The sequence below is a fragment of the Pseudonaja textilis genome, chromosome 5 (assembly GCF_049901715.1).
Source record: "Pseudonaja textilis isolate UNSWEBS1 chromosome 5, rPseTex1.2, whole genome shotgun sequence".
Taxonomy (NCBI): domain Eukaryota; kingdom Metazoa; phylum Chordata; class Lepidosauria; order Squamata; family Elapidae; genus Pseudonaja; species Pseudonaja textilis.
This window is the reverse complement of record NC_141994.1, coordinates 16,891,339-16,910,586: the sequence shown is the minus strand read 5'-3', so window position 1 is coordinate 16,910,586 and position 19,248 is coordinate 16,891,339. Positions and strand designations below refer to the sequence as shown.

The following is a 19,248-nucleotide window of genomic DNA, read 5'->3' as shown; positions in this document are numbered from 1 at the left end:
AAAATGTGTTTAATTGCCCATGGAGCTAAAAATGAAAGAAGTAAATGACGCTGGAAAACGAGGAGGAGAGGGAATTGCCATTTTTTTTCTGCAGAGCAGAAATGTTATACTTGGCTAATTGCTATTTTAAACTTGTGCAGGCTTTGCATATTCATTACTTCTACTCATTTGCACCTAAACAGTGAGGTGCACTTGGTTGTACGATCCCTGAAGTGTAGCCTCTTCATAAATTTTCTTTTTATATTTTTATTCTAAATCCCATGGCCTTTTTTTATTGCTTCCCTCCTTCCTTATATTTCCTTTTATTTTTGGAAATCCCTTTTAAAAACTCTGGTTGAAAGCCGGTGAAGAAAGCAATTGAATTTCACAGCAGGTTTATATATGAAAGGAGTTTTCACCAGAGCGTAGATTCCGAATTTGCTTCTTAGTGCCAACACTCAGAGCTGAGAAACAGCAAACTAGAGTCTAGTTGGATAATGGGAACTTCCCATCAGTGTGTCATTAGCAAAGCCATATACATGGAGTTTCAAACAGAGGTGGTATTTAGCAGGTTCTGACCAGTTCTGGAGAACCGGTAGTGGAAATTTTGATTAGTTCAGAGAACCAGCAAATACCACCTCTGACTGGAGATTTTACAGTACCCTTCCCCTGCCACGCCCACCAAGCTACACCCACAGAACCGGTAGTAAAAAAATTTGAATCTCACCACTGATTTCAATCATGTCTCGTGGCTGCCATCTTGACTTTTTTGACCCACTCCCCTGGATACACTTATTGGATGCTTCCATTCCCTCTTTCAACCAAGGGTCATTTCTTTTATTTGCACTCATAATTGGATTACTTTGGGGTGAATTACTGTTTGGAATCCAATATGGCAATGTGATGCTGGTTTATCTGGACAACACACACAATATCAACCAACTCTGGTCTGTAACATTATAAAAATGGATTGAACCAAAGTTTGTCCATAGTAAGATGAAACATCAAATGGAGGTTAGTTGAAAATTGAAGTTAACATTTTCAATTTATCTATAGTTGTATGGAGAAGAAAGTAAAATGAAAAAAAGATGCATACCTGAAGGATATTCATATAATATTAAACCAAGACTTATGATCTAGGCTTCTTAATTGCATCTTTTCCCAGTTCAAGTATTGATGATCTATTTTTGTGGATGTAAACATATAAATACATAGAATGATGATCTACTGATTGATCTCACACTTCAACCCTTGAAGTTTCTGCTTATTTGGTTTAAATGCCAGGTGGTTTTATATGAATCAGAATATTTGTTAGTCCCTCCCTGTAGGCACTTGCATAGATTGAAAGCTCTGTTCTTATGTCAACAAGAATGTTCTTTGGCTTGATACAGTTAGAAAAATAAAATATAGTACATGTGGAATCCCGATATCTTTGAAAGGAGGTCTCACAACCCAGATCAAATTCAGTCACCTTCTGCTTATGCTGGAGTTGACATTCTGCTGGTCTTTATGGAGATACAGAAGGATAAGACCTCAGTGTAAGTCCTGGGCAGATATAACTAAAGAATGTCTGTCTTGGAAGCTGGTGGGAAGCAGAAGATAATTGGATCTGTGAATGGTCAGGCTAAAGTAAAGGTCACAGAAAATGATCTTCCTCAAAGCTTCTCTCCATTTCTTACACCTCTCTTGTAAGTCAAAAATTACCTGTATACATCAAATAAATAAATACACCCCCCGCCCCATGGAATTACAGTTGGAGTCATTTTGTAAAGCTTCTCCAGCAGAGAAATATGTATGGAACAGATTTCTTGAAGTTAGAAATAAATTATTAACTGTAGCTTTTTCAATTTTTCAGTTTTAAATTTCATCCAATTTTGGGTTAAGATGAATGAACAGCAGGAATGTTTACATTTTTGAAACAAAATGTACTTTATTAAATGTCTACAAAGAATAAAATATTAACCAAAAAATAGGGAAAAAATTTCAAGAGGGAGAAAGAAAGTAAAAAGTAATTTCGGCATTTGTTTGACACAGTTACAAAATACATTAAGCTTTTCATCTGAAATTTTGTAATGAACAATATTTCTATCTTCATCAACCATTCTAATTGTCAAATCCAAGAATTAATATAGTATTCTTTCTGCCTCAAGTAAAAAGCCCAGCAGTGGTTTCCACATAGAAACAAAGGTAGATGCTCATTTCTTTCATCTGAGTATTTAGTTTCGCACCTCAGCCAATTCCATTAATTTTACCATCCATTTCTCCATTGTGGGGATCTGTAGCTCTTTCGATCTCTGTACATTCAGTACGAAAATCTTTACTGCTGTTATCTTACCTAGGAACAAAGTACCATATTTTGAGAGGAACGTTTCCTGAAACAAAATGTGCTTTACATATTTTGATGACGCTTTTAGATGAAGCACGATAGGAAGGAGGAGTTCTCCCATGCAAAATAAGGATCCTTATTATTGTTGTCATTCTAGAAGTGCTTTGTAGTGTGGTGTCAGATTGAGTGGTTGCCATGCAGAATTATACAAGGCATCTGATTATTTGGATTACAGGGCTGATATAAAGAGGTTTCTTTTTATTTTTAATCCCCAAATGTTACTGATGAATCTGTTGAGAGAAGCAAGGAACACGAGAAAAAAATATTGAAGGGGGATTGGAGAGAGTGTTTTTGAAAGTAGCATGCCATGCTTAGAATGTCTTTTTTGCCCCCAAAATGCCCTACGGAAATTTGACTGTGTCGTAACAAACATTCTCTTGATTTGCTATTATTGCATGCATTGCATGCCTTATTTTCAATTTAGAATTGCATTTTTTTGAACTGGATTGCTGGCAGAGGGTTGCAGGATGCCGTCCCAGCCAAAAACGGAGATTGAGAGCCCATTTTCATTGGCAGAGGCACCACAAGCCAGTCCTTCTCTGTTTCTAGAGCAGCTCGCGGGCCTTCAGTTCAATAGCCCTGCCTTATGCCATTGCTGACATGCAAAAGAATTTTACTGAGTCTTACCCCATCCGTGAAGGGGAGAATTGTTTGTTAGGTCCTCCTCACTTCTCTGTTTCCTAGAAAATCAGATTGGCTTGGCTTTTCACTGAATCTTCTATTTTCAGTTATTCATGGGATTTTACCATTTTATTCTGGGGAACCCTTTCAGTATTGGTGTATACCTTTTTTATAGATTTTATGGTAACCTGCTTTAGCAGAAAAATGATGTAAAACTATGACACACACCAATGAGTCATGGGTTTTGTTGGCTGGTGGGGGAATTCTGGGAGTTGAAGTCCACCCATCTTAAAGTTGCCAAGGTTGAGAAACACTGGATTAAACCTTTTCTCTGCTTTGAGAATCCTTGCTAAGTTCTCCCCAAACATCAAACAGTAGGAAACTGTTTGAAAACAGCAGGGAAAGAATTGCTTTGAAAGCCCATTTGCTGATCTCTGTAAGAAAATGATTTAAATTGAGATGCAATTCTCAAAGATATAGTTCCTTCTTCTATTATTGTGTGTGCATTTCTTAGCAAATTGGGGTTGACTTTGGTGACTTACTTCCATTATGCGGAATTATGGAGTGTGGAGTGAGCTGAGCTAACTACCGTAAATGAACAAATAAGAGCAGATGAAATGACTGCTTTTTAAAATAATGAAAAGTGTCACAGATGTTCTTTTGGTCTGTCCATTTCAAGTATTAATGCTAAAATAAATCATCATTAAAGACCAATGAGCAAGTCACCAAGAGGAGAATTGTAGTCCTTGAGTGAAACTGATATTTTTTTGCTGCTGAATTGTAGAAGATTTATATGCATTTCCAATGATCTTTTGTTTTAATATTTCTCCTAACAGAGTATATGTATTTTCCAGTGCCTTTTCTTTAATATAATGCATTTTATTGAATTGAATTGCAACCCTCTTTGAGTCCATTTAAAAATAACAACAATAAATGTTATGACCAAATACATCTTACGCATCATTATCTTTATTTATTTTGGGGCCCAGTTATTCACATTTTAATCTCTTCTTTTGTATTCTCTCTATTAGTGTAGAAAATGCACATTTTAGGTTCTTTTTCTATGCTTCTACATTTGGGAGGTAGCCAATGAGAAAGTTTCTGTTGAAGCACAAATTGATGAACCTATACCCACTTTTTTCTCCTTTTCACAGGACATAAACTCATCCTGTTTTCATTTATCACTCTTCCATCTTTTTGTAATACTTGTTTCACTTCATTGGTGCTAATTGATTGGAACAGCTGTGGGGCATCCTCAGAGGATGTATGTATGTATGTATGTATATATATATGTGTGTGTGTGTGTGTGTGTGTGTGTCTAGTTATAGCTATGGTCATCAGACTGAAGACTCTACCTGTTTTTGGAATATGCTTCAAAGAATTTTAAAAGGAGGCAGCAGTTGCAGCCACTATCTTGGGTGTTTTATCCTCCCTCCCACAGATGTTTCTGAAGAGGTGGCATTTTTCAACACTTCCCCCCCCCCCCGATGAAAATGGAACAAGGTCACAATTCTGATTGGACGTTATGAGGTCACTACATGGCAAAATCTCAATCTGGACTGTGTCACCAGGGACAATTTAAGCCTAACAAGCATTTTGATCATTCTGAGGAGAGACGTTTTAAATAGGCCATGAAAGTTTGTGTCAACCCCATACCTCCCAATAAAAGGAAATAACTTTTTTAAACACACACACACACACACACACACACACACACACACACACATATATATAATTTTACTCAAAACGAGATTAAAATACAAAATACCCCAAAGAATTTTTAAAAAAGAATCAAAAAGTAAAAGGACCAAAACTTAGAACAATTAAAAAGAAAAAATTGCATCAAAGAAACACATATACCCATAAATCCTTTCTAGCTGAATACTGATTAACAGATTACCACAAACATTAGTTCCCACCCGTTACAAAACAAGTCCTTCCAAAAAATTTAATAAACTAAATCTATTTACAAATTGTTGCCCTGTCTTCTGTAAATCATTTTAGTGACAAAGTGATTAACAGGAAAATAATAACACTAAAACAGAACCAAATTAAAGTATCAAAACTCTCTGATAACAAACTGTTTTCATATGATAGCCTCTTATCCAGGGGTGACAAACTCAAGACCTGCGGCCAGCCCGACCCGACCTGGCCCATTTAGATCTGGCCTGTGGGGCCACCCTGGAAACGGTGAAGGACCAGCCTGTAATGCTTCTGCCAGCAGTTGTGGGATGCCATCGCAGCCAAAAACTCAGGCCACCACAGGCGCCCCCAACACGAGTGATGTTGACCTGTCTGTCACGGCCTCCTGCCCCCTGAGGTCAAACACAACACTGATGCAGCCCTCAAAGAAATTGAGTTTGACATCCCTGCTCTTACCTATCCCAAGTCATCTCAAAAGTTATAAATAATTTGTCCTGGATCAAATAATCCATATTGGTTCCTCAATTAAATATAATAAATTCAGTCTCCAGAATAAGCCGATCAAAGTCCAAATAGAAATAATTAGTAGTTAACTGTATTAAATCCATCCAGTCTCTCCGAGTCTTTATCACTTCCCTTCTTAGTCGAAGAGCTGATAATGTTGGAATACACAGACTTAAACTTCGGAACAACAGATGAAATCTCATCTCTTATCCTCCAGCTGTGACAATATCTCTTTGATCTGGAACTGAGTCAGAGTCCTTTTGTATATCTTCTCCAAATATTTTTGCAAAATCAGTATCGTGTCATCAAGCGTTCTAAAAAGATAATGAGCTAGAAGCTGCCAAATTCAGATTTTGACAAACTTGAACCATGGACCCTATCCAACAAAATGAATTTTAATGTGAAGGAAAAGCAAAGCTTTACATTTAGGCTGGGAAAAATCAAAGGTATAAATACTGATTAAGCAAGACTTGGCTTAAAAACAGTAACTGTGAAAGGGACCTTGGAGTCCTGGTGGATGATCATTTGAATATGAACCAACAATGTGCAGCCTCTGCCAAAAAAGCTAATACAATCCTGGGTTGTATAAACAGAGACATAGAATCAAGATCACGTGAAGTATTAGTGCCGCTTTACAAAACCCCAGTAAGACCACATGTGGAATACTTCAACCCATTTTGGCACCATGCTACATAAAAGATGTTGAGACTTTGGAAAAAAAGTTCAGAAAAGAGCAACTAAGATGATCAAAGGCCTGGAGATTAAACTATATGAAGAACTGCTGCAGATTTTGGTTCTGGCTAATCTAAAGAAAAGAAGAATTAGGGATGGCATAATAGCAGTATTCCAGTATTTGAGGGATTGCCCATAAAGAAGGGGGAGTCCAATTATTATTAAAGCACCAGAGGGCAGGGCAAGAAATAATGGTTGGAAACTAACCAAAGAGAGAAACAATCTGGAATTAAGGAGAAACTTCCTAACAGTGAGAACAATTAACCAGTGGAACAGCTTGCCACCAGAAATCATGGGTGCTTCCTCACTGGAGGTTTTTAAGAAGAGACTGGACAGTCACTTGTCTGAGATGGTATAGATTCTTCTACTTGAGCAGGAGGCTGGACTAGAAGACCTCCAAGGTCCCTTCTAGATTCTATTATTTTCCTTTCTTAGGTTTCAGCCACTGTTCAGCCATGAAACTTTATTAGGGAACAAAGAACATATTTTTTCTTCTATATTTCAATCCAAAATTATATTTAAAAATTCAATAGAAGTAGAAATAAACTCCAAATATTTTGCAATTTCAAAAGGTACAGAAATGCACTGGTGAGAGAGGTTTTTTTTTTTTTTAAAGAAACTTCAGGGGGGCCCCAACGCTACTCATACTTCCATATTGGAAAAGGAGAAGTTATCCAGAATAACATATATCAAAAAGAAGAAAAAAGAAAAAAAAACTATTAGAGTCCAGCAAGGGGTTGAAATAAATTAGCTTTCAGCCATTATTCAATATTTGAAGCCAGAAGCAAAATAAACAATAAATTCAAAAGTGAAAGTTAAAACTCAGCATGCTTAAGATAACAAAACTGCTGAAAGGAAGATTTATATGGTTCACTTCCAAAAGTCATCTTGGGTCATTCCTGAATGCTCTCCTTCAAAATCAGACACCAGGTACTGCCAAAGAACCAGCTTTGGCAGCAAAATCAGATCATCGGTAAGGGGGCGTGCATAAGCACACCAAGGTGCCTACCGTCCCTGTCCTATTGTTTCTTTTATTTTTCTTATATGTATCCATGTATTCATAACTATGTTTTTACTTATACCTATTATCTTGTAAGCAATTGACAAACCAAATAAAATGAAGTAAATAAAGGGTAAAAAGAAAGTCCCTACCATGCAGCCATCATCTTGAGAGGAAGTCGGAAGGAAATATCTTTTAGTGACATCATGGAATCTCCATGGAATTTTCTTAGCAGTGCCACTATTCTGTTGGCTGGGTTCGAGGTCATTTTTTTGTATCATTCTTGTTACCATCTGATCTAGAAAAAAAGCTAACTGAATTTCATTTGGGGGCTTGGGATCACTTTCCAATGCCCAAGTAGCAAAAAAATAAGTCTTCTAGATTTATTTCTGCCAACTTCTATGCCTCTTCTATGCTAGAGTTATGCGGGAACAGCTAATTAGAATTAGAATTCTTTTATTGGCCAAGTGTGATTGGACACACAAGTGAATTTGTCTTGGTGCATAGGCTCTCAGTGTACATAAAAGAAAAGGTACATTCATCAAGAGTCCAGAATCATAAGGTACAACACTTAATAATAGTCATAGGGTACAATAAGCAATCAAATCATACTAGGAAACAGTCAATATAAATGGTAAGTATACAAGTGACAAAGTTACAGTCATACAGTCACAAGTGGGAGGGGATGTATGATGAAGAATCATGAGAAGATTAATAGTAATAGCAGGGCAGACTGTGTAAATAGTTGGACGGTGTTGAGGGAATTATTTGTTTAGCAGAGTGATGGCGTTCAGGGGGGAAAACCTGTCCTTGTGTCTAGTTGTTCTGGTGTGCTGGGCTCTATAGCATCGTTTTGAGGGAAGGAATTAAGACCCACATCTTAAGAAACTTCCGAGTGAGTTACTATTCTGAGCATGGCTTTCCAGCAGGAAAGAAGTTAGAATGCTAAATCACACAGACATCCAGAGAATTGCTTTTTTCCAGATGTTTGTCTCATTTAAGAATGTGAATAATCTAGTTACTCCTAGCAAAATGCTCCCAACCAGTGGGAGCTCACTAGGAGGGGCAGTGAAGCAGCAGGGTGCCTACTTGGTAGGTGGGTGATTTAAATGCACCAGAGCAGTTAATTATCAAACAAATTGCTGTTGCAAATTGCCTCCTACCAATTGCTGAGATCTAAACGTGGAGAAAGTTGGGCCTTCGGGTCTTCCCTCCCTGTCATTGAGTGTGTGTGTGTGTGCGTGTGTGCGCGCATGCACATCAGACTCTTCAAATGGCATCACTGTGCTCTTTAAAGTCCTTCTAGCTGGGAGTCTGGGTTGGTCATGTGAATCCAACCAGAGTCCACCATTCTCTGTCTTCGGGTCATCCTTTCACCACCCTATGTCTCCTTTGCCCTACTTGGTTTAGTAGCCAAAAATATCCTGCTTGGAAATTTGTGCCATTATAAATAAAGATAATCTCTAATGATGTTGGCCATCAAAGCAGCCAGGCTTCCACTTACATCTGTCCTGTTTTTTTTTTTCTATCTGTGTCTGTGTGTGGAGAGAAAGAGACATTGGTTTTAAAGATCGGAAGCCGATAAAATGGGACGCAGCTTCCCCCAGGTTTCCTTATCAGCCCCAGGCACAGGTTTATTTATGTATTTATTTATTTATTTATTTATTTATTTATTTATTTATTTATTTATGTTTATTTTCTTTGGTTACTTGGGGAAGCTTGGATGAATGGTGCAGTGGCCTAGAAGTGGAGCTCTTGCCTCACAATCAGGAGAATAATTGTGGGTTCTATCCTAGGTAGAGGCAGATATTATTCTCTCTGGACACGATGAGAATATATCTGCTGAACAAAACTCCTCATTGGCAACAGGAAGGGCATCTGGCCAGTAAACACCTCCATTCAGTTGCCCAACTCCACCCCGCAAGGGATTATGAGGTCATTAAAAGAAGATGATGACTTGGGGAAGCTTGGAAATCCCCCTCCCCCCCCAAAAAAAAACCCATACAAGAGGAAGCAAAGAAATAGGCTCAAGCTTAACTTCAGGAAAAACTTCCTGATTATACACATTTTTGGCCTGTGAAGCAACTGCCAGTTGAAGTGATGATAGGTCTTCAAGCTGAGGCTGAATGGCCATCTGCAGGGGGTTTTACAGGTACTCCTCGACTTACAGCAGTTCATTTAGTGACCGTTCGAAGTTACAACTGAAAAAAGTGACTGATGACCATTTTTGACACTTATGACTGTTGCAGCATCTCCATAGTTACATGATTTACAATTGGATGCTTGACAGCTAGTTCATATTTATGACGGTTGCAGTGTCCCCGGTCATGTGATCAGTTTTGACGACCTTCTGAAAAACAAAGTCAACGGAAAACCATTTCCATTATTATTGTAGGAAATCCCAAAGAAGCAAACCCTAAATGCACATGCCCCAAAGGCACCTACAAATCAGACCAAAATTTGTAATCAAAAAGCTAAGGAGGTGGTTGTAACAGTGTGACTGAACACATTTAAAAATGATCTTTTTTTTTTAAACCACACCACACAAATGCCTTGCTAGGAATTCAACTCTGCATAAAATTGTATTCCTCAGTGAAATATCTCCAGATATTTCACAGAGCGATTCCAGAACATTTCTTTGTACACCTGGGTTAAAAACAGCTGAAATCCAGCCGTTAGCCAAAATGATCTGTTTAAGGGAGAGTTAAAAAAGGGGGGGGACACGGTGGCTCAGTGCCTAAGAAGCTGAGCTTGTCGATCAGAAAGTCGACAGTTCGGCTGTTTGAATCCCTAGCGCTGCGTAACGGAGTGAGCTCCCGTTCCTTGTCCCAGCTTCTGCCAACCTAGCAGTTCGAAAGCATGTAAAAAATGCAAGTAGAAAAATAGGGACCACTTTGGTGGGAAGGGAACAGCGTTCTGTGAGCCCTTGTTGTTTACTCATGCCGACCACATGACCACGGAGACATCTTCGGACAGCGCTGGCTCTTCGGCTTTGTAACGGAGATAAACACCTCCCCCTAGAGCCAGAAATGACTAGCACGTATGTGTGAGAGGAACCTTTACCTTTTAAAAAAACACCTGGTTGCAACACAAATAAAGAAGACCTAAGGCTTCAATTACATAGGTGCAGCTGCCATTTTTAACCCATATCCCATATCCACCCTTCTCAGGTTACACTCCTGTGTTTTATAGCAAAAGATTTATTTGCTGTATATAAACAGGAATGATGCCTTATCGATGCAGTACCCATTTAATACTAAGACAAGATCTTGATCACACAGCTGCTTAGTTCAAGAGATTAAATTTAAAGGCAGACGTTATCAGAGTTAACAGCATCTAAAATGCAGACATTTTGTCTTACGATCAAATCCTTTTTTTAAAAAAAAATTAAAATGTGTTATATTTAAATTCAGATAAAATACATTTTTGTATTTAAACTTGCCCAAGCAGATGTTGTTTTTAAGGAACAGATGGAGAGCCCACATAATGGCCTCATTGAACAAATTGCTATTTTAAAATTGAGTGCTCACTTTTCAGTACATAATTTTTAATGAACCAGAGAAGGCACTTTATGGACAAGTGGTATGCAGAGAGACTATTCAGTTCTGAGAAGAGCTGATTTCCCACTCAGGATATTTGTGAGTCTACAAGTGACTTCTAACAAGTCAGAAGTGAATACAGTATTTCTTTTGACACCAGTTGGGATCACAACTTCCATGTCTAAGCAGGGTGGTCATTAGGTGAGTTGTGCCTCATTTTTACAACCATTCTGCCATGCTCCTCAAGTGAATCAGCAATAGCACTTGGACTTATATGCAGCTTCACAGTGCTTTACAATCCTTCCTAAGTGGTTTACAGAGTCAGCATATTGCCCCCAACAATCTGGGTCCTCATTTTACCCACCTCGTAAGGATGAAAGGCTTGAGCCTGGTGAGTTTTGAACTGCCAAATTGCAGGCAATTGGCAATCAGCAGAAGTAGCCTGCAATTCTGCACTCTAACCACTACGCCACCATGGCTCATATCAGGCTTCTTCCAGTGACTGTTTAGCGGAAGCCAACTGAGCAGTTTGCAAATAGCACTGCATCTGGCCATTGCATACAGGCCATTGCAAGGCACTAAATTTTTTATCTTATGACACTGTTATGTTCATAAGCCCAAGGACAGAAAAAATTGTCAGTCTTTTTTCCCCCCTCTGCTATCATAACTTTGAATGGCTGTTAAATGATCGGTCGTAAGTCAAGGATTACTTGTGTTCCCTTCTATGTATTTCAGAGTCATGCAGTAGCTTGTAAGCCAAAACAGGCAATTTCGTGAGCAACCCGCAGCTTTTCTGTGGTTTCTTTGCTTTCTTTCCATCACCTGAAATGCTCAATCACAAGCCATTTGTTTAATCATTTTCCTCAGTCTTTTTTCTGCCCACTAAGTAAAAAATCCAAAGAGATTCCTTATATATATGACCCGTTGTCATTGTTTTCATTCAGATAACAGCCGTTCTGCAGTATTTTTTCCCCCCAAAAAGGTAAAACTGAGATGAGGTGAAGAGCAGGGACTCATTTCTCCAGGCTGTTCCACTGAAGATAAGACTCCAAAGGAACCACCTCCAGCAATTATTTAATTTTTATAAGAAGAGCACACGGACAAGAAAATGAACGTGAAACTGATGGAAAAGTTGCCCTGACTCTATAAAATTGGGTATTGAGAACAACCCACCAAACAAATCGGATGGAGAAAAATAACCAGATTCAAACTCTGCACGACCACACAATATTGGGGATTATGACTGAGCAGAAGCTGGAGGTCCACCATGTTGTACGGTGGAATCTCAGTGCCTCAGCCATGAATTAGCAGGAAGGAAGAAGCATTTTTTATTATAGAATCATAGAATAACAGAGTTGGAAGGGACCTTGGAGGTCATCTAGTCCAAACCAGAGGTGGTATTCAGAAGGTTCTGACCAGTTCTGGAGAACCGGTAGTGGAAATTTTGAGCAGTTCGGAGAAGCAGCAAATACCGCCTCTGACTGGCCCCGCCCCCATCTATTCTCTGCCTCCCATTGACTCCCAGCTGATCGGCTGGGTCTCCTTTTGTTGGCCTGCACAGGAGAATGGAACTGGAAAGCAGGTTAGTAGGGTCAGGAGGGAATGGGATTTTGCAGTATCCTTCTCCTGCCATGCCCACCAACCCACGCCCACAGGACCGCTAGTAAAAAAAAATTGAATCTCACCACTGGACTAAACCCTGCTTGAGCAGGAGAGTCTATTCCAAATGTTAGCCTCTACCTAGGGTTGAACTCACAGCCTCCTGATTGTGAGGGGAGAGCTCCACCTCTAGACCACCAGAGCCCAGGAGACATTTTACTTTATGTCAAAGTAGTGTCAAAGTAAATAAATACTGGAAAGCCCAACAAAATGCAGCTTCCCCCTTTTTTCTGTTTTCTCTTGAAAAAGTCTACTCTGCCTATACCTATCCACATTTTTCTGGAGCATGAATAGCTTTAGAAGGAAAACCGACAGGTGTCAGGTATCTTCACAGATTTCACTGTAGCATCTCTGAACTGTTTGCAAGCCAACATATAACACATACAGTCCTCCTGGCTCATTTTGGGGAAAAAAACAAACAGAAGTTGCTTTTCTAAGACAGCTGAAATAATGGTTTCATCAGTTTCAAGTACTGTTTTTATGACTTTTGTTCTCTTCATTTTTTTTTTTAATGAGAAGAATCTTTGTTTCTATAGTTTTGCAAATATTTGTTTCCAATGCTAAATCTTCAGAGCAGCAAATGCTTGGCTGGATTGTGCAACACATGAACTACATACATTGCTTTGGATTGTGCTAACGTTTGGTGCAAGCAAAGTATCACATTATTGTTATGTGTGGGTAATCTACAATTGGATTCACAGTCTAAGACTGGTGGAAACTTAATAATTTCATGTTCTAACCAAGAACCTAAGAATTATTAAGGAAGCATCGAAGAATTTAGGCAGTTCCAAGCAGAGTGGAATTTTGTAAATTAGGGTACTGAGGTCTGATAAATTCAATATTTCCAGATATCAAGGAAATCCTTTAAGTGGGTCTAGAACAACTCGCCATGGTCAACTTGCTGTGACAACTTTCCATGGCCAATTTGCCATGAGACAAGTTGCTGCGGGACAGGAGTTACAATAATATTGAAGAAATGGTGGAATAGAACCATTAAAAAAGGGTGCAGAAAGAGGGACAAAATGAAACGGGAATGACAAAAATTAAAAGATTTTTAAATTATTTTAAATAATTAATTTGAATTGTTGAATTGTCCTGTGAAGAATTATCCTGCAGCGATTTGGCCCTGGCGAGTTGTCCCATTCCACCTTTATCTCTCCGAGAGCTCCAGTCGTGATCACTATAACAAGGGATTTATTTTTTCAATAGTGCTGACCTTCAATCTGCAAGCCCCAGTATTTCATAATTTTTCCCAATTGTTTTTCCTCTATCCTAGCGACTCCCAGAATAGCAAAATCAATGAACCAGGCCTTCTTCTTTACAATAACTGTGATATTTGGCATGTTATGAACAAAAGGCCTGTCAATCTATTCTCCAGAGCAGGGGGGTGTTCAAACTCGATTACATTGAGGGCCGCATCAGGGTTGTGTTTGACTGCAGGGGGGCATGGCCAGTTGGACGTGGCAGCTGAACATCACTCATGTTGGGGGTGCCTGTGGCGGCCCGAGAGCTCTGCCAGCAAAAATGGGCTCCTGAGTTCCGTTTTCAGCTGCAATGACCTTCTGTCAGCTAAAACAGAGCTCGGGAGGCGGGGCACGTGCATCCTTCCCAACCTCCATTTTCACTGGCAGAGACGGTCCTTTGCTGTTCCAGGTTAGCCCAGCGAGCCAGATCTAAGCACCCTGCAGGCCAGATCTATCCTGTGGACCTTGAGTTTGACATATCTGAAAGCAGGATAAGAAGCAATGGATGGAAATTAATCAAGGAGACATCCAACCTAGGACTAAGGAGAAATGTCCTGACAGTGAGACTAACCAGTGGAATAGTTTGCCTTCAGAAATCGTGATGTTCCGTCCCTGCCATTAGTATAGGGTCTCCTGTCTGAGCACGGGATTGAAGACCTCTAAGGTCCTTCTAACTCTATTATTATTATTTTTCTGGTCTTTTGCAGTTGACAGATGGAAATTTTGTCAATGTGCAGATTTTCTAAGTGTCATCCAAGTTTTTTGGTTTGTGCTGATGATTTGGATCACCATGAGCGGCTTATGCCATAACCTTTCAATTTCACTTTTTAGATCTTGATACTTTTGTCATCTTCTCTCATTCTTTGTCTTCTATTCTACTATTTCCTGGTATTATCTAACCTTTTATCTAGTATGTGTGAGTGTCTGCATGTATGTGTGTGTGTGTGTCACACACACTTAATTTTCCAGTCTCCTATATTCCCCACAACAACATATTCAGAGTTGGATTAGGCTGAGAGAGAGTGACTGACCCAAAGTCACCCAGCTAGCTTTCATGCCTAAGGGAGGACTAGAATTCACCACCTCCTGGTCACTAGGCCAGCATCTTAAACACTATAGCAATTGAATGCAGCATTACGTAGTTTATGCCAAGGAAGAATCACTTTGCAGAATCCAAATTTTTACACTGAGTAGTCGAGCTGCATAAGAATGAGTTGTGCACTACAAAAACGTATTATTGTGGTTTCAAATCATTATTATAGTACTCAGCCACAGATTCTCCTCTAGGATAGGAATTTAATAATCAATAATAATATATTACAAAGAATTATCATGTTTCTTATATATTGTACTTTAACAGAATGACAGATTATCGCACTGGGATTTCCTGCTTTCTTGTCTCAGTTAAAAATATGCAGTAGTTGCAGATGGGGAATAAACAATAATACTTTATGTTAAATGCTGAAATTAAGAGAAGGATATCATAGGCATCTCTCTTTTTAGCTTGTCATACCCTCCTCCTCTAAGACACTTTAATTCAGCTTTTTAAATATACATATATTATATATTTCTTGTACATAGGTAAGCTTAAAGCAAATAGGACATTACAAACAAATGAAATTACAGGAACAGTAGTAGAAAGAATATCCTAACAAGCTTTAGTAGTCAAGAAATTGATTATTACAATAATGGCAAGTGGAACAGAGCTAGATATGATATTCCGGAGTTTTGGAACTTAACAAAGGTTTTGAAGGGTGAAACAGAAGGGATTTTAAAAAATATTTATAAGCTTGTGACCAGAGAAAGGTGGGTCTTGGTTGAGTGCCCCTCTGAGAAACTTAAGGGGATAGGAAGAGAACCAATAATAATGAAGATGTACTGAAACAACATTGGAAAAGAGGGGAGGAAAAGATAGAAGAATAAAATTGAAGGATATATAAAAATTTGCTTGTCATTTCAAAAACACTTTTGGCTATAAGTAAAACACGAAAAAAAGGAGTTTCAGTAACATAAAATGTCAGTTAAAAACATAAAAGCATTAGTAACTTAAAATGTATCAGAATATACCAGAGAAAGACTTAGACTAGCTTTATTGTCACTTTAAATGTACACAAATCAGCATAAGATTAAAAAGAAATTTTAATGCGTACAGTTCTCAAAAGGTCACCACCTCCAATATACACTACATAAACATGACAAATAAATAAATAAATAGGCATATACCCACATATATTATATGACACAGAGAAACAACACAGTCTAATTCAGATGTATACATGCACGTGACGAGAAAAATGAATCTCCCAAGTTTACCAGCTGGATGGCATGGGCAGCAAAGCTGTTACAGAAGCTGGTAGTCCTTCTAGAAAATACTGTATAAAGGAATAGAATTTCCCTTCCAAATATTAAATTAGATTCCTTAATCTAGATCACTTCAGGTTTCTTAAATGCTGATTATCTGCTAAGACCCACACTAAGATCCATGGGACTTTTTATTGTTTTGATCTGATTTTGCACCCAACCAGCAGATATTTCAAATCCGTATGGGAAAATGGCATTCGTTATTCTGAGCATCCTGCATCTTTGTTGTACTGATGTTTCTACTGCTTTGACCACAAACTTCGTAGACTTGGAATCCTTTGAGCTGATTCCGTTCCTCCTCTCTTACTCAACGTAATAGAAGAGTTAACTATAGTTCAACTGGAAAATGTTTTCCTTTGGTTGATTGTACTTGAGCAACATAAACCTTTTATAGAAAGCACTCCTACGGAGGAAGTGAAAAGATTCCTGCAAATAGAAATGTGTTGGGTTTTTAAAACCGAGTTAGCGATAGGCAGCTTCTGAAAAGAAAATTGATCCTATTTGGAAGAGGAAAATGCTTAAAAGTTCAATTTTTTTAAAAAAACAAACACGATTTGATCCAAGAGCTTTTTGCTTCTGCATTTCTCTATTCATTGAACCAATACCTATGTATGTGAAAATGCTTTCGATCCCACCCTCGATGTCATCTCTATCCAATTGGAAATGACTTTCTGGAGAGCCTCTACAGAAGAAATGTAGGACAGAAATGAAGCAGGCTGTGAATCTAATTAGTAGTATAATGTAATACATTTTACAAAGCATTGCTAGAAGCACAACTCTGGGTAAAAAAACAAGAACACACATATTGGAATGCAAAACTAGGGAGCCACTTAGCAATCCTGTATTTTTCATAGGCCAAACTCTGCAATTGGCAAAGTCATATTGAGCAATTTTTACTCAAGCTGAACTGTCACAGCTTGAATGTCTCAAAAAGAAACATTGGATAAAGAAAAGGGAGAAAGTTTCCTTTAATATTGTCTAGTTTCTTTAGTCTTTTCCCCACCAAATTATTTTTTCTCAATGGATGGCATTGAAACATAGAATTTCCGAACTGCATTCTTTAGGCTATGTGATGCAAAAGAATTATTTGCCTTTTCAAAGAAGCCACGGGACAGGAAAAACTTTCAGAAACTTCATCTATACCAGTGTTTTTCAACCTCAGCATCTTGAAGATGTGTGAACTTCAACTTCCAGAATTCCCTATGCTGGCTGCAGAATTTTAGGAGTTGAAGCCCACACGTCTTAAATTTGCTGACATTGAGAAACACTGGCTTAGTCCATCCCATTTCAAAGATTCCAGGTTTCACAGAGTTCAAATTTCCCCTTCCCAGCCATGGCAGTGAGTTAGTCTGTCCAAGTTTTTGCAGCGTGTGTGTTTGTTTCTCTTATCGATGGACATCGATAGCAATAGCGCTTAGACTTACATACCTCTTCATGGTGCTTTACAGCCCTCTGTAAGTGGTTTCACAGAGTATTATAATTGCCCCCAATAATCTGGGTCTTCAGTTTACTAACCTCCAAAGGATGGAAGGCTGAGTCAACCTTGAACCGGTGAGAATCGAACTGCCAAATTGCCGGCAGCCGGCAGCCAGCAGAAGTAGCCTGCAATGCAGCATTCTAACCACTGTGCCACCATAGCGCACCACACAGAACATCAAGATGTACTATCTGTCATAGGCAGATATCCCGTCCTCTTGTTGAAGCTAGGCAAGGGGTGTGCAATGTTGCAGGAAGCCGCATAGGAGTCTGAGGCTGCCGGTTTCACTTTTGGCAAGAAAAGAAGCAGAAGCAGAGGTAGAAACATGGAGCCCAGCAACCAGTGGTACGATTCAACCAGTGTAACAACCGGTTCAGTGTAACAACTGGTTCGCTTCACGCGCACGACCAGCCTTTGGAAAAGACCATTTTTAGCTATCTTCTGCTGCAGCCCCGGTGAGTAAAACAGCTGATGTGTGGCAAACTGGTCTGCTGCGCAAATCATCTGTGCTCAAAAACAAAGAAATAAAGCACAGGAAAAGGGCAGGGTTTACCAGAACTACCAGTTCATGCGAACCGGTCCGAACTGGTAGAATCGCACCACTGGTAATAGCTGTATATTTCACAGCTTTAAGTGCCTAATTAGAGGAGCAGGAAGCAAGGCGTCAACAGTCCCTTTCTAACACCAGCTTTTCTCTTCTCTTTCTACAGCAATTACAGTGCACTGTTAGGCGTTTGGGTCTATGGGTTTTTCGTTGTAGTCTTGCTGGTTCTGGACCTTTTATATTACTCCTCCATGAACTACGACATTTGCAAAGTTTACATGGCCCGATGGGGAATCCAGGGGAAATGGATGAAACCGGAAACAAGCCGGTGGATTAAACCAACTCAGGACTCAAGGCAAGTAGAGACTCAGGCGCATTCTCAGCCTGCCTCTCAACCATCCCAGGCTGCCCACACTTTAAAAGGAGAAGCTTTAACTCCACCACTGATGTCTTTCCCGAGCTCAACTGCCTGGTAAGTTTTTCAAGGCATTCTTCTCTTTTTTTTCCATACCCTAATCTTTTATCTGATAGATAGTTCTTATCAGATGCCCTATCAGAGCAATGTGATTTTGTTTCAATGGTTGAAGCCTCCAGAGATGATCATGACCGTGTAATGCCTGTTTCCGTAAGCGTCAGAAGATAAGCTCCATACTTGGATGGAGCAGGCACAGGGCATAATCAAGATGGCAGACTGGGAAATCAAACAACATTCCAGAAGAAAGCAGTACAGTGATGGGATTAAAAAAAAAATTACCGCCGGTTCTGTGGGTGTGGCATGGCTTGGTGGGTGTGGCAGGGGAAGGATACCGCAAAATCCCATTCCCTCCCCACCCCACTAATCTGCTTTCCAGCTCCGTTCTCCTGTGCAGGGCAACCAAAGAAGACCCAGCCAATCAGCTGGGACTCAGGAAGCAGAGAATAGATAGGGGCGGGGCCAGTCAGAGGCGATATTCCGAACTACTCAAAATTTCCGCTACCGGTTCTTCAGAACCGGTCAGAACCTGCTGAATACCACCTCTGAAGCAGTGGCTAATAGTTCTCTGCATCTGCCAAGGAAACCAGCAAAGCAAGTTCTAACAAAGAGCTGGTAGATTGGCTAGAATAAATGTAGGAATTCCAAGCCACCTGGCTTCAAGCATCATGAGAGAATAAGTATGTCTGCTCTCTGAGACTTCCACAAGCGCCATCATGGTCCCCAGGACGAAAGGCCAGAGACAATTTCAGGACACGGACACACACCCCACTTCCCAAACTCTCAGCAGGAGAGAGGCTAATTGAT

At 39.5% G+C, this 19,248-nt stretch overlaps 1 protein-coding gene across 5 annotated transcripts in view; it reads left to right on the top strand.

The window, feature by feature from the left end:
• SHISAL1 (shisa like 1) overlaps positions 1-19,248 on the top strand; it is a 118,084-nt gene that overhangs the window by 60,051 nt on the left and 38,785 nt on the right. For all 5 annotated transcript variants that reach the window (XM_087934188.1, XM_026702613.2, XM_087934190.1 and 2 more), the window contains exon 4: positions 18,136-18,441. In XM_087934188.1, coding sequence (XP_087790314.1) covers positions 18,136-18,441 — 306 coding nt within the window. The remainder of the gene's footprint in view (positions 1-18,135; positions 18,442-19,248) is intronic.